Source organism: Cryptomeria japonica, chromosome 4, assembly GCF_030272615.1.
Source record: "Cryptomeria japonica chromosome 4, Sugi_1.0, whole genome shotgun sequence".
Classification (NCBI taxonomy): Eukaryota; Viridiplantae; Streptophyta; class Pinopsida; order Cupressales; family Cupressaceae; genus Cryptomeria; species Cryptomeria japonica.
Window position 1 is genome coordinate 556,507,366 of NC_081408.1, and position 21,231 is coordinate 556,528,596.

The 21,231-nt window shown below is 34.9% G+C and overlaps 1 protein-coding gene across 3 annotated transcripts; it reads left to right on the forward strand.

Annotated features, from left to right (window-relative positions):
* The first annotated feature begins 12,170 nt into the window (after positions 1 to 12,170).
* LOC131029439 (uncharacterized) lies at positions 12,171 to 19,913 on the forward strand. 3 transcript variants are annotated; one of them, XM_057959926.1, is made up of 7 exons: positions 12,171 to 12,689; positions 13,429 to 13,713; positions 13,886 to 14,083; positions 15,592 to 15,680; positions 15,956 to 18,418; positions 18,530 to 18,728; positions 18,895 to 19,913. In XM_057959926.1, the coding sequence occupies exons 3-7, from the start codon at positions 13,951 to 13,953 to the stop codon at positions 19,674 to 19,676; spliced, it is 3,666 nt and encodes a 1,221-aa protein (XP_057815909.1). In that variant the 5' UTR covers positions 12,171 to 12,689; positions 13,429 to 13,713; positions 13,886 to 13,950; the 3' UTR covers positions 19,677 to 19,913. The 3 variants fall into 3 exon arrangements, with proteins under 3 accessions (XP_057815909.1, XP_057815911.1, XP_057815910.1); XM_057959928.1 differs by having other exon boundaries at positions 13,429 to 13,708; XM_057959927.2 differs by lacking the exon at positions 12,171 to 12,689 and adding an exon at positions 12,745 to 13,294.
* Positions 19,914 to 21,231: the final 1,318 nt, after the last annotated feature.

Genomic DNA, 21,231 nt, shown 5'->3' on the forward strand with positions numbered 1-21,231 from the left:
ATCATTACACCCCCTTGCCATTTTGATGTGTAAGTAAACTACTATGTGGATGTATTTCAATGAAAAATAAAGAATCAACATGAAAATTAAGTATTTTTTAAAAACTCAAAAATGCAATCAATTTACTCAAATTTTATAGGCCATTCATGAATTCTTCTTGCAATGAGAATTCTATTGAAAAACTACAAAATAGAAAAAATATACAATGAGTAGTATAGAACCTGGAGAAGTTGGTGAACAATAGTTGGGCTAAATAGGGGAACCCAATTGGGGATCATAAAATGGAGGAGGTCGTCATGGAGGAGGACACCAAGGTGACTATTGTGGGTGAAAGTTGCACGGGATGTCAAGGGTTGACAAAGAAAGGTTTTGGGGGAGGAATTGTGTGTAGCGAAGGACAAAATCTTTTACTTGAAGAAGAAGATGGGAAACATCTCCAATTTAAGCCTTCGGGTTATACATAGTTCATCGACATCCCTTTGTTTAATACAGGATAAGGTTTTGAGAGATGCTCTTTAAGTTCCTAATAGAGTATTGAAATAATGTCCTACTGCAAGCCGGTCATGGTGTCAAGAAACCTAGTCATGATAAGTTTTGAAAGGGTTCCTTTTTATGTTGTTTATGTCTTTTGGATATGTTTACTATTAGTTGATGTTCTAGTTTTGGACTTTGGTTTCACTCTCTAGTTGGTGGTTTTTATCTGCTTACAAACTACTTTGGATATAATTGTTTTTTTCTTTTTTGTTGTGGTTTTGTTGATGTTTTTGGATGCCTTTGGGCTATGGATGTTATAGGGACAACACCCTTGTTATGTTTCTTTTAATATCAAAATCATGTATTTTAAATCGGAACTACATACAACTTTCTAAAAAGAAACTGTCCTAAAAAATAGTAAAACTATATAAAATAGAGTGAGAGCTTCTATGTGAAATAAAAGTGATAGAGCTTCAACTAAGTAGAAAATTGGTAAGACTCTTCTTATGTAGAAGATATTGGCAAATTTTTATTCAACATGGGAATGTTCATGAACATATTATTGTAAACATAACTTGCAAAAGGGACATTAGCGGCATATCCTCCCATAAATTGGTTTCCTATATAGGATACAATGAAATAAAGGAAAGTATAAGATATATATTTATGATAAAACCATATAAAGTTGATAAAATATACTATTGTGTGATAAGTATGCAAGGGAATAAGAAAGATATATTCATGAGAGGACACATAACATGGGACAAAGGAAAGTGACTTTGGTATATAAAGATAATTATATCCATAATAACTTAGCTTAAATAATAATCATATATAAGCACAAGTAGTCTATGTAAGATATTGTAGTGTCGTAAATTGTCACCAAGCCAATTTAAACCTCATGTTTGTGCCCCTACTCTAGCATGTCTCTCCCTCATCTCCTATCTAGGTCCGATTTGTGCTAATTCTCCAATTCCGATGCCATGTACACCCACTAGCTGATTTCCCAGAGTTGTATCCTTCTCCCTAGGGCTAAATTAAGGTCCCTAACTGGGAAGGACTAGGGTGCTAGTGCTGTGGTCCTAGGACCAGAGCACCCACACCTTGGTCCCTCTTAGTTGGGCCTTATTTCAAAATGGGGCAAGGGTCTCACTTATCCGATGAAAATTCAATTTTGTGGCTCCACATGACCATTGGAGGTTGGCCTGATCGGTAAATGACCTAGATACCCCTATATAAAGACATTTGATCAACCTAATTTCATCCAAGAATGATAAGTTTGCATCTCCAATAAATCAAGTATCCTCGTATTTGTGAAGCATTCATTGTCAAGAATTTTTCAGAGATCTTCAAGGTTGCATATCCTTCATTCAACCATTGTGGAGAAAAATTACATCATTCATATGCAAGCATGTGTGTGTGATTAGGGTTTTGTCACGTCCATGACATTTCATACAACACATGTGATTACATTCAAGAAGCAAAGCATCATCATCAGCAATTGCAGATCTGAAGTATATCTTTCCATCATTTATTTTAGTATTTGCATTTATTCATTCAAGGTTAATTCTTAAACCGGGGTTTGACTTAGGAAAACCCCTATTCCCAACCATTATCCCTTCTCTATTGTGCACATGAATAGGTGCGAGGTTGTAACTTTTAGGATTGACATAATTCACAGAGACGAATAGGTTCCCCTTTGGATGACAAAAGTTGCGAAGGACCAGAGCAATGGGTATTCTGGTCCCAACAATTCAAGATGACCTTTTGGGAATAAATCCGAACACTCTCATATTTCTCAGATCTAGGTTCGTGACTCCATTTGACAACTGTAGCTCACTGTTTATGCATAATTACTTCAATTCCAACACATTTACCCTAATTTCAATATTTTTGTGCAATTCAAGTTAAGAAGAGGGTAGTCAAATCTTAACCAATGAATCTAATCAAAATTCTCAGCCCTATCCTTGTTGATTGAGGTTAGATCTATTGGATTCACCCCTCTTTAATGTAGTGGCCCTGAAGCAAAAATCAAGGGTTTTACTTCATCATTGGGTGAAACCCTAATTTTTTCACCATTATAGATATAAGCATCATAAACAAGGATCATGAGACACAAGAATGATAAGTATCATAAACATGTATGCATAAGATAAAAGTTGAAAAGTACCATAAACATATAATATAAACATCTGATAAAAAACATGATATTGCAGGTATGTGTAAACATAATAATAATCATGACATGTAAGTATCATAAGAGATATCATAAGCATGAAATATAGAACATGTATATGAACAAACACAAATTGTCTAGCATATGAACATATAAGGTAAAGTTAAATTTTGCAAAAACATAAGTGATGAGCATGTAAGATAAGAGGACAATGGAGTCAAGCTAATCATTTATAGAAACATGTGAGCTAATAAGGAAAAATATGAAAGTACAGGGGCTAGACAAGAAATATAGGAAAGTATAGTCTAGATGAACACAAACTAAGAAAAACAAAAGATTCCCCAAAGTGGGGAAACAAAGAGTAAGACATAATATAAGTGATGAAACAAGAATATGATATATGCATCAAAAATGGCATAAATAAAAGGCCAAAGTAAAAATGATACAAAAATCAAAGAAGAATTAAAATAGATAATATAAAACATGTTCAAAGTCACTTGTAGATTAGAATGCACCTTTAGAGGTTTTTTTGCATCACCCACATGATAACTAGAAACAATGAAACAACACAACATATATAGAAGGCTAAGAAAGAGAAAAAAACTTAACATGTAGCAAGTAGCAAGAGAGATAAGTGGGGATATATAGGCAATGAAATCATTTGTATTGTGTGTATATATAATATGCTTTAAAAATATATTGCTAAAGTCAATGTACCCCATGAGACTATCCACGTCATCAAGAAGGGTGCACTCATAAAAAAAGAGTGTAATGTAAAGACTGCAAATATGATTTGGGCTTGGAAATAACTATCCTAGGTGTTGTATTGTGTGTAAGTTCTCTTTTGTCTCACATGTTGCCTCAATATATGGTGTACTATGATAAAAAAGCTAATAGGTTGGTCAACATTAGAAGGATCTTCATCATTCAAGTCATTGTGATCACTCTCAAATTTCATCATCTTTATATCAATATGACACTAAATTTTATGCATCTATATAACATTTATGCATGTTATAATTAACACAAATTTATTTCTCCATGTAGTACAATCTAAGACATAGCTATTGGATTTAACTAAAGGTAAAGTATTAGGATTTGTTCCAAAATTTATTTATATATATATGGAGGCTCCTTTATTGTATTATTTTTAATAAATGTATTTGGTTTAATATATGCATGACGATTATCATTAAGTACACCCTCATTGCCCCCATTATCCAAAAATGTCAATAATGTTAACTCGTAAGGGGAAGTTCTAGGAATACATTGAGATAAAAGAGGATCTTCCAATAAAGCACACACATTTACATACAATAGTACATTAATTTAAAAATAAATGATAAGGATTGAAAAGCATTTTTTCTTTGAAGAGTGAAAGTAAAACATCAGTAATAATATGTTCAAGATCAACATCCCATGATGCAGATTTTAAATTAGTAATCAAAGATTGAAATCTAAAAAATTATCTTTAATTAGCTCATGTTCTTAATCACACTTAGTAACTTATGCAATAAAATGGGGTTCAAATAAAGGTATCTTTGAATGATGGACCTTCAATCAAATGTATTTTATTACGAGGGCCTCCATTCAAACACCCTCACATGACTTGTTGGCTCTAAAACATGCATATCCTCTTATCCTAAAGACTTGCACTAACAACTAGGGCTAGAGATATATCATCAATACTCTTGATTTGAAAATAGCATGAAAGGACCAATTGATAAGGATAGATATCTCCCTCTCTTCTTCTTCTTTAGGTTTTATTAGACTAAGATGGGGTGTTCCCTAAAATGTATCACTTGAAATTGCTAAAGAAAAATAATTTTGAAACTAACCTTGAGTTAAACTATATCTAGTGCACACAAAAATCCTATTTGAGTATCATTAAGCACCAATGTGAGCACCAATGTGTTAGTTTAGTGGACCAAGGATCTAATACCTCTATAAGCATGAGCACTAACCATGTGGAGACTAGCATATACTATTAGTAAAATGGTAAAGGTAAAATTAGTATTGATATTTAAAATTAGTGTATTTAATTTTTATAATTATATTTTATATATTTTATGCAAGGATTAAATAAATATAATTTGACTATGGGAATGTATTTGCAACATACGCATAAAGATTATACCTTTTGATCAATCCACTTGATAGACTTACTTGTAGAGATTATGAGGAAATATCGATAATCCACATGATATTATTGTCAATTTATACTTTCATGTCTACACCCATGTTCTAATATTCATACTTGTATTTATAAATGTCTTCATGGGTGGGAGCTTGCTTGGCTTTTGTAAAATATTTTTTTACTTGTATATAAGGAAACAATAGCCAAAATGTTTCACTAGCTACCATTTGTAACTTTTTTTATTTAACTTATGAAAACAATCTATTTATGTCCATTTTGTTATATTTATTTTGAGTTTTATGTGCTTTGTTGTGCTAACCCTTAGTCAAACGCAAACTATTCATCATGTAACTAACTAACTAAGTCAAGTAATTTCTTCATAAACTTACATAAACAAACATATGTTTACTTTTAAAATGAAGTAAAAAATATGCAAATCTTAAGAAGTTTATTATTTCTTTACAACCCTAGAAGTTGCATTGTGATAGGGAATTTGTTGATTTGTGAGGGTCATGTCCTCTTGGTTAGGCCCTTGATAATGCCACTTTGCTACTATAATGCTTTGAATGTTCTTTGATTGTTCCTTGATCATTGTATTTTTATAATTTCTTTGATGAGTTCAAATGAATATGAATGTCATTAAATACAACATGTAGTCCCCCTCCTAGACTTGAATTTCGATTTGTGTCCTGATAGACTTGTTTAGACGTATGATGGTTACTTGGATGGTTATTTATGACTCTTCTACTATATTAGATGGTATCATTGATACTAGGACTTTATGTGGATTCATGCTATTTGTTATGACTCTTTATGATTGGAGGCTTTTGTGATTGATGATGAGGGACTTATTATATGACATATGATATTTAATGGATCTTATGGATGTTGATACACAGAGTCACCTTGATGGATGGATTTATATGACTACATATGATTATTGTTTACATGGATTATGTGACATGATGATACTAACCCCTATTTCATGATGATGATTCTATGCGATGCTTTGATATTACATTGTGTGACTGTCTTCGTGAGTAGAGACGATGCCATATCACTCATTGTGAGCAGGATATATCGTCGCGATTCTCTATCAGTTGTCTGTTTATGAATATGTATCATATATGTTGCATTGTTTTTTTATGTAGGTTTGCAAGTACCAGACATCGACTCCACCTGGCTCCATAGGTTTGAGTGTGTCTTCATCCCAGTGGCAAGCTGTTGGAGATGACATAGTTTCCCTCATAGACTCTTGATCTAAGATGTATACCTTGTTAGTTTATCCTAATGTTCTTTCTTGGTTGATCTTCATTTAGGGTCAACTAAGAGATGTGGTATGTTGGTTAAGTCTCTTCTACCTTGTTTCGTAGGTCATGAGGTCAAATCTCTCTAGCTTCTTATTTTGATCAGTCGTGGCTTGATTATTGGCTTTATTGCATGATTGGATTATTTATTTTAATTAAGTAATTAATCTATTTAATTTAATTTATTGAGATTTATTTATTGTTTAATTATTTAATTTGTTTTATCTATTGTTGAAGATGACTTTCATTTATTTATTGTTTTTAATTTAATTATTTATTTGAGATATATTTATTTTATTTATTTATTGGTTTTGATATTACTAATGATAATTAATGAAATATTATTTGCAAATAATATTATTTTTACCCACTGTCTAATTTTGAGGAAAAATTTGTATTTCCCAATTAATTGTCATATTTGTACTAAAGTAATTGAATTTGATTTATTTCTACCTACCTTTATTTTTTATTGGTTGGCGTGATTGAGTAGGTAAGAAATATATATTTATATTATGTCTTCTTCGAACTTTGTAAAGGTAAGTAAGATATATGTTTTTTTGGAATTTTTATATTGGTCAGTTGAACTATAGTTTATGAGTTTATTTTTTTTGTATTTATTGGGCTTCCTGGATTGTTGTCGGGTGAATCATTCAAAAAAATTTGGAAGTAGTTTTTGGGGAGTTCGATTGAAGATTTGGCTTGAGGATTTTGGATTGTTTGAAGATTATTCTACTTTAGATTTCTACACCATTTTGGATTGCGATTGTAGGTTGGTGGAATTTTCTTTTCTCTTTAAAGTTTTGTTTTCCGGAAAGATTGTCTTCCTTGTGACTGTGCAAATTGGATTCCTGGATGATAATTGGGGATTGAAATGAGTAATTTTAATTGTGTTGGTAGATTTTTTATTGGTTTTGATAATGAATTTGGGAAAGGGGAAATGCAAATCACTATTTGCAAGTTTTGGAATGATAATCTGCTAGACATGTTTTCTTGTTCATCCCTGTGAATGTCTGTTTTATTTTCCCGTGAATAGAGATGATGATATCTATGTTTTGGAGTTTTATGGCTTCCTTTTTTGAGCCCTTTGTATCTCCTTTGTCTCAGAATGCCTCTTGTGAGTTTTGGGCTTCCTATAGCTTATCGGGAGCCTTTTTCCAACTCTCTGTGATATTTGGATATGACCCGTTGCGAAGAGTTTACTCTCATTATTGTCTATCCCTTTGGCTTTTGATTGTTGTTGCGGTGTTTCCAACATCATTAGTAGTCTTTGTGATTTTCTAGCCTTGTCACAAGTTTTTTCGTATACCGCCATCTAGTACCGTACTAGTCTACCGTACTAATGTTGTACTAGTCTACAGTACTAGTATCATACTAGAGCTTACCATCTGGTACCATACTAGTCTAGTGCACTAATTTCGTACTAATATCATACTATCTTACCATCTGGTACCGTACCTATCTACCATCGTACCACCTAGTACGTCCAGAATGTTTGTCACCAAGCAAGTCAATTTTTATCTTGTTTGAGTGCATCTTTGGTCTGTGTAAGTACTCCAGAGGCTTGTGCAGCATGTATTGACTTTTTCAGAGTTTATTATGATATTTTTGATCCCTTATGTTGTTTCATGTTCTCTGGTAAGAAGGTTCATGCCTTACCGATAAGGTGATTCCTATGCGTTTTGACGCTCCAACGAGAGGGAGATTGCCTCACTGTTGAGGTATTGATTTTATGAATCTAGTGGGATGTGCTATGCCTCATTGTTGAGGATTTTATGTTAGTTGGACTTCTTTTATGTTTTGCATCCATGATTGGCTTATGTTGATGTTGCATTTGTGAAGGTCTCCTTCTTTAAGTTGACCCTTGAGTCCTTGTTGCTCAGTTTGCATTCAGTTGTTGTTGTGTCTATTGTACCTTCTTGAGATTTCATGATGGTGTTATTTGTTCATTTTATTTGTATCTTTACCCTATGGCCTTGGTTCATGGATGGGGGAGTGAGCTCTTGCATGTGTTGGTTCTAGGTTGTGAGTACTAGACCTCTAGAAGGGGGGGTTCTAAACCTAGGATACCACATGAAGAGTTGATGGTATAATTGCAAGTGATAACATAATAATAATTGATTAGAGGGTTGGGTATTAGGAATACATCTAATCAAGATAAATAATATGATTTTGTATGCCCCAATTGGATGGACCCAGGGAGATGTTTTTGGGATCCTAGATTGGGAAGACCGTTGGAGCTGTATACCTAATATCCCTTGAGTTACTCCAAGGTGGAGATAGATGCCACATGAGGTTAGCATGTGATGACACTCTACCCCACACGTATCCATTGTCCATATGCCTTGTTTTATTGATTTGCCTTTGGAGGATGATTGCATTGATTTAGCCACTTGTTGTACTTTGGTATTGTATCCTTGTGTTTGGATCTTGTGGAGTCATGTTGTATCCTTTGGTTGATAGGCGTCATCTTAGGTCTCGAGTGTGAGTTGGGACCTTTTTCATCTCCTAGCACGGGGTGTGGTTCCTTCATTGGTTTCACATGGTCGAGTGGTTGATTGCCTTCATCCATTTGGATACTCTCCTTGGTGTTGTGTGCGTGGATTGGATTCTTCATGAGATTGTTCTTTGGAACTGATTTTCTATGTTCATGAAAAGAAGACATTGTATCATAATGAAATGTATATGTAAAATAAATGATGTATTCTTATATATTGTACCATCATGTATTTGAGAAGGAAGAGCTATAATAGGACTTGATGTTGGAATTAGGTATATATCTATGGTTATTTCATGATGTAGTAGATGCTTGTATGTGTTCAAAAGTAATCATGTAAATGGATTAGTTCATTTGTATTTGAGTTGTATTACATCTGTGACATATAGTATTATGTTATTCTATAGAATGAATGATAGTAAAATAGAATGGGTAGCATTGACCTATACTTGAGTAACTAGGTGATCATTGACACTAAAAGATTAAATGATTTGTATAATGTTCTAATAAAGCATTCTATGTGTTGGAACTTTGCATAGTAGATATTGTTGATTGACTATGTAAGAGATTATGTCTCTTTGTATCGGGTATCTTTATGTAATTGTAGATGAAATTGTAACAAAATTTAATGAAGATAGTAGGTGAAACATTCTTTGAATATTCCTTGATGTGTCGGTTGTTCATAATGTAATATGAATATATGAGTTCTATGTGGAAGTGGAATGAAATAGCTTTACACATTTGTGTTGCATTTGCATTGAAAGTTGGTATCATGCTATGTTGTCTTATGGAGTGAATGAGAGAAACGATAGTGGTGATAGAAAGGATAGTGGTGGTTGCTTGAATCCTAGGTGAATTGGTTAAGTAAATCTATGATGCATTATGATAAAGGAAATAAGATTATGTACTTACGTTACTTGTAATATTGAGCCTTTAGGATGTGATATAAAAATAGAGACTATGTGCTTGTTCTATGTACACCTATGTATTAGGTCTTGATGAAAAATAAACAATGATCTTGTAATATGATGCGGTATTGTTATTTGATTCATATCGAAAAGATGTTCACGATGATAGGATTGAGATGCTATATTTAAATGATCAAATTATGTTTCTAATATTAAATATGACTCTTGAAATTGTTTAGTAGCATGGTATCCTATTTGAAGGATAATTGGTGCTTAATATTATAACCTTGCTTATGAATATGGATATTATTCTTGATGAGATATATAATGGTCGCGACTAAGGAAATAAACAAGTCTTGTATGAAGAAGAAGGATAAATGCATTTAGATTCATGATGCATTAAGTGATTGTTGAATCAAGATGCTACTTAGACACATTTGATTATGTTTTTAAAAGAACTTAAGGAAATGCAATGTGATGGGTTATGCATATGTATTAATGTTAATCTAGTTGCATGGAAAGTAATTGGTTATATGCATGGTAGCTTATGATCTTCTAGATAAGTGTTATGTTTAGATGATGTAAAGTAGCGACGTTAATATACCCTAGGGAATAATTGTATTGCAAGAATGTATTTTGTTATGTGCTTATGTTAGAAGATTTAATTCCGCTTGCCTAGAATGGATTTATGATGTTTCTATTCCATGTTCATGTGTTCTTGCAATTGAATAATACTGTTTTCAATATATGTTAATGTTGGAATAATGTAATGGATGTTAAAAAAAAAAAAAATGTTAGTAGTTTTTAGGTTATTTCTCTAGGGTATTTTGGTAGGCATTACACAACATAACACATTATTCAACAAATAAATTTGCACTAGGTCAACTCATAGTGGCTACCAAAAGGATTGGTGGAATTTAGTTTGAATTTGAATTTTAAGAATTCTTGATTTAAATTTGTAGTTGTGAAATTGAATTAAGTCTACACTATCAATTTGTTCCAAAATCTAAAGACCCAAGTCAATCTCTAAGAATGAAGGATGAAAAAATTTAAATAAAATAATCTCGTAAGTCAAACTGTTTCAAAAATATACCATTGATAAAATTGTTTTTGATTAAGTAAGCAAGGAAAGGCCTTGATCCCATATAGTTAACAACACAACAAACCTATTAGAAAACAACCGTTAGCACAAAACAACTAGAACACACAACAAACCAACCATTAGACAAACATAATAAAAAAACATATCAATAGACCATTACTTATAAATGATTAATACATAAAAACACTAACAAAAATTTCAATAACATAAATAAAAAACTATTCCAAATAAATCTAAATTTAATCTTTTGTAAAAGAGTTCTTTATTTTCCTTCTAACAAAGGATATTCCCCCTGCCTCCTTGCCCATAATGATTTTTTTTTTATTGGAGTAAGCAATCAAAGATTACAAAGAGAATAGAGAAACAACAGCCTGCTGAAAACAACCAGCTGCTACAAAATTACATACAGTAGCACAATGCCACTAGAAAATGCACAACAACAACAAGAAATTGCTACCAGAACAGTAGAATACCAGTTACATGATACCATCAACAAAAATAAAGTCTCATGAGTACAAACACATGCTATTATCAGCAGAAATAAGAGTCATGGTTGTTGTCATCTTTAACAAATAAAATGTATGCAATAAAGGTTCCAGCATTGTGTTCAATCCGCTCCAACACACTGTCCATCAGAAGAAACTTCATCCAGATCATGGGATATCACCAGCATTGTCTTTTGGATCAGAAACCTGCAAAGTGACTTCAAATGTTTGGATTTGCGCTTGAAAATTGGCCAAAATATTTTGGAGATCAGAGTTGGCTTGGAGATTGTTCTTGAGGATAGTGACCTAGAGTGAAAATTTTTCAATAAGCATCAAGACCTCAACTTGTAAGGGGAAGAAGTTGTGAGAGAAAGAAGCTAAGCAGCGGAATCTCCAATTGTCTGAGAGTCTGAGAAATGATGTTATGGTGTTGGGGAAGTCCAAGAAGTGCTGATCGCCAAGTCCATTTTTTAGGAAAAATTGCAGGGAAAATGGAGGATAGATGGCACCAAAGGGTATGAGCGTGAGGGCAAAGCCAAAAAGCATGCTTAATAGTCTCTTTTTTATTACAGAAGGGGCACAAAGGAGGAGGAGTGATGAAAGAAAGACGATCCCCTATAAGCAGTTTAATGTGAAGGACTTTCCATGCAATTAGTTGGGATTGAGCATCAACGTTGGACTTCCAAATCAAAGAGCTTAGCTTATTCCATCTACCTTGAGTAAAATTGCATCTCCATAAAGTTATGACCTCCCCAGGTGCATTTGTGCCTCTTTCCATAAAATATCACAACACCAAGCTAGGTATTTTCTTTCCTAATGAAAAAGAGCCCTAAAAATACTATCAATAAATCATTTTCATTATTTTTATTTTCTAAATGCAAATCTATTAAATATTAGATCTGAAAGAGATTTCGTGACGGCCCCACGATTATGTGGATCCGCTGTAATAAAGCAAACTAAAGTTTTTAACGCCATGCGTCCGTCGGGTAAATCAAAGATTTTCACGCCATGTTTAACTTTAACTGCCTAAACTCAAGCAGCACGCGCGCAGAAAAAAAGAAAGAAATAAACATGCCGGCAAAGCCGTTTTGCCGTAACGGCCGGGAAACTGGGGGTGCTTTTGACCGCCGGGAAGAAAAAAACAGAGAACTGTCGGTTAACTTACGTATGCGCAGGGAGGTTAATTAATGCGCTACTTCGTCTGCAAATCGCAGTGCTAATCGGAGAAGCAGAAGAAAGAGTTCTGCGAAATTGTCGGCCGTGGTGGTAAAATCTGCAGTTTGTTTTTCTTCTGCAGAGAGTTAAAGTCACTGCAATTTGTTTAGATCAGCGGCGCAATCTTTGATGATATTTAAGTGATAAAAATAAATTTTATAAGCTTTTTCTTTCTGTGCAAATCAGTGGTGAAAATTTTGTTATTGGAGCTCTTGAAGGGCCGCATTTGTGATTACATTAATTCATCTAGTTTAAGGACTGTGATCGAGCGTAGATAGGCCAAGTACAGAGCTTTTTCTTGACAGATATAACGACAAAATAGAGGACTATTCACAGGATTTGTATTGAGCCGAAGATAATCTTCATTTGGAGCTTTCTGGCAAAACACACGGTATGTCGAAGTTTTTTAACGCCATTTCATAATTTTGACGAGTCTGTGGCTTAGAATGTGTTGTTTGTCGATTTCTTTGCGTGCTTTCGTTAAAACTAGTTCATGCCTTTTTTGAAACCCTGAGATGAGCTTAGCTTACTTAAAGCTAGTGTTTTCCTTTCGTGTTCTAGACTTTAAAGCTTTAAAATTAATGCTAGCTGGAAAGTAATCTAAATCTTTGCCGGAAACTATGCGGAACACAAAGCTAGCCGTGAAAATTTGTGGAAAATCTAATTAATACAAAGCAAGCCGTAAATTTTGTGGAAAATCAAAGGAACTTTTGAGCTGGGTGAAAGGAAATTGAATGTGGAGCTCTGTCGGTCATTAAAACAATGCAGAGTGCAGCTTTTTGGCATAGGGGAACGTAAATATAATGAGCAGGCCAAATGAGTGTTGATAAAACTAATCGATCTTTACTAGTAATGGGGTGAGCGAGGCTAAAAATGTGTCTAAATTTGTAAGAGATGAAATTTTCGTCAGAGCTTCGAGGAACGCTAAAATCCGCTATAGTTGAAGTTCACTATTTTCACGTTGAATGTATTTTTCTTTTCCAGAAAATTGACCAGGTTCTTGTTTTATTCTCTCAATTTAAGGTTTTTGTTTTTAAAGAATTAATTTCTCCATTGTTTGGCAATTAAATCGAAGCCCCCACTTTTTTTTCTGCTTTTTGGCGAGATTTTGACTGTATTTTCCTCCGCAGAGTTGAGGATCGGATGAGGGGGATAGCGTCTCCGTGGTTTCCTGATTACAATGGAGCCGATCAACGAAGTGACTTTTGTAAGGTTTGGTAAAAGAAAAAGATTCAGAGATGTTTCAGCTGTAGCAGGTGGTAGATACTTGGGATCTGGAAGAAATTTTTGCTTTGAGCAGTTTAGCGCCACAATCAACTTTCCAAGCTCTGCAGATTCCTGATTTTTTAAGGATATCAAAATTTTTTGGGGGGGTTGAATTTCTTGGTTTGCTCAGAAATACTTGTATTGGTAAGGTAATAACGAGGTTTGAGAATTACTGCTTCCATTTTCTTTTGAATATATTGTGGTGGATATTCTAATGATAGAACATTTTCTGTTTTGAGTTAGATATTGAGGCGAAAATATCTGGGTTTGTTATCTCCTTTGATTATTTTTGTAAGTGTTGTAAGTGTATTGGGATTGCAGAATTGTAACTATCTGAGCATTGGAGGCACGACTTGTGGATTGATGCTAATATATCTCCGGTAGCAATGACAAAGAATCATCTCAAGAAGCGTTCCACTAAAGAGCAGCCGGGCTGCATGGGAGGCATAATTAGTCTGTTTGATTTTAATCATCATCCATCAGGAAGGAAGTTAATTACAGAAAAGGCCCATGCAGATGGTAAGTGAGCTACAACAGTCATAAATACCACTTCATTATCATTGCAGTTTCTTCAGAATTAAGTTATTTTTTTTGCATTAAAGCCAAAAAATATTTAAATAAATTTTCATCGTATCAAGCGTATACAGATCATTTGAGCCCAAAAAATATTTAAATAAATTTTCATCGTATCAAGCGTATACAGATCATTTGAGCTGCTTGTCTTTTCTCAAGGGGGCTCTTGTATTTGGTGAATGACAAAGGAATACCTTGTTTTATAGATTTCTTTTCGCCCTTCTGTTGTTTGACCTACAGCACTGGGTCCAAGATTCAAAGGCAAATGCATATCAACAATCCATCTACATTCAGAAGGAGAGCAAGATAATTACAGATAACTGTAGGGTTTTGGTTTATTTACTACCCTGTCGTTGCCTCAATTATTTGAATTCCTTTAAACTGGTGAATTATGAGACTCCTTTGGCAATTTCTGCTTGTGATTGCAAACCAAACCATCACATCCCCATCAATTCAAACATTGGCCAAAAATTATTCGTTGCTAAGAGAAAAATTTCTTTGTAGTTTAAATGAAATTTAACAAGAATACATAACCATAAGAGCACAACTTTGGCTACACTTATAGTTTTACTTGGTGAATATTTTAAGGAAACATAAAGTTGCAGATGATTTCAAAACGTGCAGATCTTGTAAATTTATTAAACAAAAAATATTCTTCCAGTTGGCAGCGTTGATCCCCCAAAGCAACCGACCCATCTACATACTCTTGTAATTTGGCAGTGCTAGGGTTCTTCAGGAGTCTTTCTGAAACATAATTGGGGATTAATAAATGTCTATTGCTTGGGGTGCTCCTCAAATGTCACTCTTTGGTCAAACTGATTTCTAGAGTCTCCTCTGATCCCCTCTGCTGCAAAGCTATGAACAGCTGGTTGGTGAATTCTCATGATGAGTGCTCCAGTCAAGAGCTATAAAAGGACCTCCTCTATAACTTTTACAAATCACATAAGACTATTGTGCTTTCTGCTAAGTATGGCTTCTTGCAGGGTGAGTTCTTAAGTGCTTCATCATGTGCAATTCTCCACTCCTGGTACCCCTTCGGAGCCAAATTGACTTATGAAACAGTTGATCTGCCCTTTCCCTCCCTCCTCAACATGTTACAGTGAAGGTGGATTTCCTTTCTAGGTTGTTCAACACAAAAACATTACCGTGTAAGTCACTAAGAAAAGGGAGAACAAATCCCATATCAGTATCACATCACTACATTAACTTACATAGGGACATCAAAATTGTATTTTGGTTCTAATCTAATATTTCTCCACACATTTTGTCAGTGGACTGAAAATGTGAGGGACTGATTGAAGAGCCCGTGTTCTACTTTGACATCTTTTCTGCTTTCCACCAAATTATCTTTTCATATAAATGGTTTCAAGCTCCAAGTTTTGTTTTGTAGAAATTTCAGACCTTTATTAGAAGTGGATTTGCTGTCTTATCCTACTTGATGTATTTTCTGGCAGGATCTCGGTCTTCTAGAATCAGTTTTGATGTGGCAAATGAGTATCTGGAAACACCTAAAAGTAGAGATGCCAGAAATGAATATGCTCTTGTAAGCATCGGTTTCTTCTGTCTGATCTGATGATTTATTTCTTTTATTCATATTTATTGGAAAGGAAAACGTGGGTGTGAATTATAACTTTTTTGTAAATAGGTGCCTTGTGCTGGAAACATATATGCTCATTGTTGTATAACGCATTTGTTAAGTAGGTAGTATTGCGTGACATTTTACTAAGAAGGTTTGCCTTTTGTGTGAATATTAGCTCAACTCAGTGCATGTGCCTGTGTAAGCCTAATTATCTTTGTTTTTTGTGGAGCATCCAACAGACTCATGATACCAGAAGGAACCCTTCTACACAGAAAAAGGCAAGTGGAATACCCATGAAGGCACTGATAGCTGAAGAAATGACAAAAGAGTTTGAATCAAAACGGCGCACACCTGGTGTTGTTGCACGTTTAATGGGCCTTGAAGCAATGCCTGCAGAAACATTGCTAGGAGAACATTCCCAAGAATTAGATAATGATCCACAAAAAATTATATCTGCGAAGCAACAACAGCAACCCAAGTCAAACTGTGATGGTCGCAAATCTCCACAGAAATCAAGAGCTTCAGGTAGTAAGCCTATACAAGAAATTTCCTTGTCAGTTTCTCAACTGAAGACCTCTAATTGTCCAGACCAAAGAGCACATTCTTGTATAGATCAGTCTCAAGAAAAGCAAAGGGAAGAGCTCTGTCAAGAGTTTGAGACTTTAGAAGACTTAAAGTCTCGAGATTGTTCAAATGCTCAACAGCTTGATGAGCAGAACATACAGCCAGTTGAGAAACACATGCTTGTTCATGAAAAATTAGATGAGCCAGATATGGCTCTTGAGCACCAGAAGTTTGTGGATGCTAAAAATCTTGTTGCTGATGAGAAACTACAGCAGTCGAAGGAATTTCTAGATGCACTGGAAGTGTTACAGTCAAACAGGGATCTGTTCCTTAAATTCCTTCAAGAGCCAAATTCATTTTTTACAAAGCATCTTCAGGAGTTTCAGTCTACACCACAAACTCCTGAAACAATGAAAACAAAAATGAAATCAGCCAATGCAAGGAAAACAGCCGAGGAGTTGAAAACAGAGGATATTAGTCGTGGACAATATCCTACAGAAGATAAAAAGCATGATAAACAATTTCAGAAGCAAAAGGGGCCCAGGTCGCTGACAGGAAAAGAAGAAGAATTGCAAGTAAAAAGCCCATCTTCAGGCACAAAGGATCGATACAAGCAGTACTCTATTGAAAGTGCTCCAGTTAAGGGTGATGCTTGTGCTTTACCAACAAGGATAGTCATCTTAAAGCCTGGTCCAGGAAGTGCTTCAAATGCTAGGTCCCCATCATCACCAAGCTGGTCACCACGATCTGAAGCCTCTTTTAGAAGTTTAGGTAAAGGTGACAGAGCTAGCACTCGAGATTTTCTTCAGGAAGTAAGGGAAAGGCTCAGGTTGGGACTTAGAGAGTATAGGAAAGATGACTCTAAGGTTCCTCAGGATGGTGATCATGGCCAAATTAAGGATGGGCCCAAAGATCCAAAAGAAATAGCTAGAGAAATTGCTAGGCATGTAAGAGAAAGTGTAGCTAGAGATTTAACACACAAACCTATTGAAATGGGGGAAGTTTCTACTTCTTTCAATAATTTTATTAGCAAGAGAAATTTATTGAATCAATCTAGAATTAGTTCTGGAGAGACATGTGTTAGTAGTGACACTGAAGTTTCTACACCTGTTACCAAACATTCATTGGACCATACCAAAAGGTCTGATGTTCCCATGTCACAGCCTGCAAACAAATGGCATTCATTTGAATCTACAGTCGATAGAGAAGCAAAGAAGCGTCTGTCAGAAAGATTGAAGATGAGTCATGTGGATGAAGACAAACAACAATCTAGAGGAGATGTAAACACACTGGGTAAAATACTTGCTCTACAAGAGGACAAGAAACCAATATGCAGGTCTAAGAGCCCCCAAAACAAGAAAATCAGAAATGTGGTTGAAGAAGGTGAACAGTTATATGGGCAAGTTAGACATGAAGTTGGTGCCAATTGCACATATCACAGGGATGGAGATGAGAACAGGGATATTATATCACCCAAAAGTCTTGGAAAATCTCATTCAGGACCTTTGTCATCCACATATTTAGTAAAAGACAACGATGATGTGCAACACACAGTTTCTGAAAGTCTTGTGAGCTCTCGGTCAGGGCCTTTGTTATCCACAGCTTTTGACAAAAATAATGAAGAAATTCAATGTAGAGTTTCTGATGTTATGAGAGACAATGCCCACGAAATGATTAGTGATAATTCAAGCACAAACCTTTCTGCAGAGAGATACAAGACCAAGGGTAACGGATCTTTTTTTGAGGGAGAAGCTTCAAGTTTAACAGGAAGCTTTTTGATGTTGGGAAGAAAATCAAGCAGGAAATTTGATTCCTCAACCGAGCCAGATACTAATATTCATGGTCCTTTGGAGGAAGCATGTGATCCACCAAAAGAACTGCGGGTTGAATCTGAAAAAGACATAGGAAACCTAGAAGATCTGCTTATTCTGGAGAATCAAGAATGTCCAAAGCGATCAATAGATAGTCCAGATATGGGAAATATAGAATTCAAACTTTCAGCAGACCTTGGTAGTAGGCCGTCACCTGCAGACACTAAAGGTCTTGGAGGAACTATTTCGGAGCCCCTGGAGTGGCGTCCTGATTCTATGCTGGCTGATCCACTGCAGTCTGGTGATCAGACTGACTATGCAACAGAAGTAAACTTATATTCCTTGTTGGTGGATTTCTTTTAGTTTTATCTCCAAGATTTTTGGTGCACAAATTCTCTACATTTGGAATGGCTAATCTACTTTGCTCTTTACTTATAGGTAATCCCTCCAGAACAACCACTGAGCTCTCCAACATTTGACAGTCCTACAAAGCAGTTCCCTATTCGGGAATCCAGACCTCCAGCAATTAATGTTGAGAAGCCTGAACAACCCTCTCCAGTATCAGTTCTTGATTCACCTTTCCAAGAAGAAACACCCAGCCCGAAGGATTTTAAGAAAGTAAATTCGGATCTTCAAGGTAAGTTAATGGAAATTAAATGCGCACAATTTTTCTAGTCTGAGATTTAAATTACAATTTTTACCGAATAGTCTCAGAAACATTCTTTTCATATTATTTGAGCCTGAATTTTCTCAAATAATTAAACCTTCCAGTAAGATTTCTGATTTGCATGTTTATGATACAGAATTGCGCTTACGCATTCGCCTGCTGAAGTTTGATGGATCTGAAAGACAAAATCTTAAAGCTGATAACCTTTTACAAGGGGATAGGATAATGTCTGATGGTCTTGAGACTCTTGACTGTAGAGAAGCTGACACATTGAGTGAAAAAACTTGCAACTCTGCATCCGAATCTATGACATCTTCTGTATCAAGATTGCAATTTTTGATGACTGAAAATGTTGATTTAGAATTTTCAAAACTAGATGACATTTCTTGTCCAAAAGATAAGCTGTCAGATTTATGCTATGTCCGAAATGTTCTTGTTGCTTCTGGTTTCACTGGGGATGGGATCATTCCAAATTGGCATGTTCCAAATCACCCATTGGATCCTTCATTGTTTGAGAAGATCGAAAATCTTCTTGGGCATAATAGCGAAGGGGACAAGACAAAGGTTCAGGGGAGCAAATGGGAGCGACGCCTTCTTTTTGACAGCATAAATGAAGTATTGGCAAAGATATTAGATCCGTTTTCTAATCATAATCCCTGGTTGAAAGAGACAAAATTGAGCTCTCATTGTAAACCTGCTGGAAAACGGCTTCTGAGAGACACATGGGCAGCGATCAGTTCTTTTTTATACACACAGTCAGAAACTACAGATACATTAGAAAAGATTATAGCAAAGGACATGGCTAAAGGGGGTCTGTGGATGGAGTTGCGAAATGATGTTGAAGCTATAGGGTGTCAAGTAGAGAAAGCCATTTTTGGTGATTTGATTGAAGAGGTTATATTTGATCTTGTCTTGTAGGGATGCATGTTTTCAATTCTGACAAGTGAGTATTTTATTTGTTTGAGGTATTTAACATTTGGCGTGGAAGGTCTTATTTACTTGCTGAGGCCTTCAGCCTTGGCTGACTGTATTAGTAAAACTATGTCAAAAAAGAGTTGGGAGTGTAAGAAGAAAAGGTGAGATTTTTCTTGGGATAATGTCTAAGTCAGATTAGGACAAACACAAACATGTGAATAGGATGAGCAAATAATTCAATTGGAGTTGTTAATACATCTGCATTTAATCTATTCACTCCTTCCGTTTCCTACGCTTTGTGCATGAAATGAAAGCCGGGCAGTGCTTGATATCTTTCCAAATATTCTTTTTGCTCGTTCAATGATTCTGTGATTTGTGTAAATGGACATCAGACAAGAACATGAATCTCAACTGAACGATGTAAGCAACGAAATACTGATAGAGCAGGGTAGCTTAAATTCTTTAAGGGGTAATACCCATAATCAAATCTGTTTTCTTCATGTTTTGATAGTATCTAACATCACAAACAATTTCTGTGCAATTCCTGTATTTTGAGGGAGACGCATGCCAATATTTCAATCCGAGAAAAGCTAGTTTTTGCCACATGAACAATTAATTATTATCATCACCGAAAGATAGCTGGAGCAAATTATGATTCAGGAAACAACCCAAACACGAAAATCAATCGCTGCCTCAAATTCTAATAAATGAAAATAAAACTGTGGTATTAGTGTTTTGTTTTGTTTAATTTGCATACACCCAACTGCTCAGGATTTGATATATTTAAGGTTTGTTCGAAGTTTATTTAGCCAGAGGCTTGTAAACAATTGTTTGTAATATACTTTGGTGATAATTAAGTAGTTGGCTAATGAAATCAAATAAATTAAATCAGGTATTAAGGCCCATTACAGAGTTGGATAGAAATTCTTTTGCCACGTTGTATAGATCAAGTCTTTTTTTGAGCATGCATGTATAACAGTTAAAAGGTCCAAAAGGAGAAGGCCCAGTAGATTAAATTCTTCGAAAGTTCCAAGTCTTAATGCATGTATTCAGATAAAACTATTTTTACATCGCTGTCAATCGTTTAGAACAGAATATTTGTTTGTATATTTATTCTGTTTTTAGAGTCATTGTAAAACAAGTTTACACAAAAATACCATACCGCAACTCCTTCCATTAGTTAGTTCCTCAGGACTCCTTTTTGTTTTATATATATATAAAAAAACGAGCTTCACATGTTAGAATTCATGTAGTCCTTGTTATCCACAGAAGTATCCACGTCATCAAACAAACTACTACAGATAAAAACAAGATTAGACATATAAAGCTTTTGTTTCTCTGCAGATGTCTGTAGTATGGGTCAACGACTCATCATTTTTTTTTTTCAAGGACTCATCCCTTGACCGTAATCTTCATTAATAACCTTCATGATTATGTCAGTGAGTACCTATATTTTGGTGGTTTTCAGTTTTTAGGTTGAAGTCCCAGAAACACAATCTTTGATTCACAACTTTGACCATTTCAAAGAAGTGGATTTTGAAGACATGGATTTTCCTTT

Coding starts and splice junctions, on each gene's coding strand:
- LOC131029439 (XM_057959926.1), top strand. CDS start 13,951: ATGACAAAGAATCATCTCAAGAAGCGTTCCACTAAAGAGCAGCCGGGC. Junction 14,084..15,591: donor AGAAAAGGCCCATGCAGATG/GTAAGTGAGCTA, acceptor ATTTTCTGGCAG/GATCTCGGTCTTCTAGAATC. Junction 18,729..18,894: donor AGTAAATTCGGATCTTCAAG/GTAAGTTAATGG, acceptor TTTATGATACAG/AATTGCGCTTACGCATTCGC.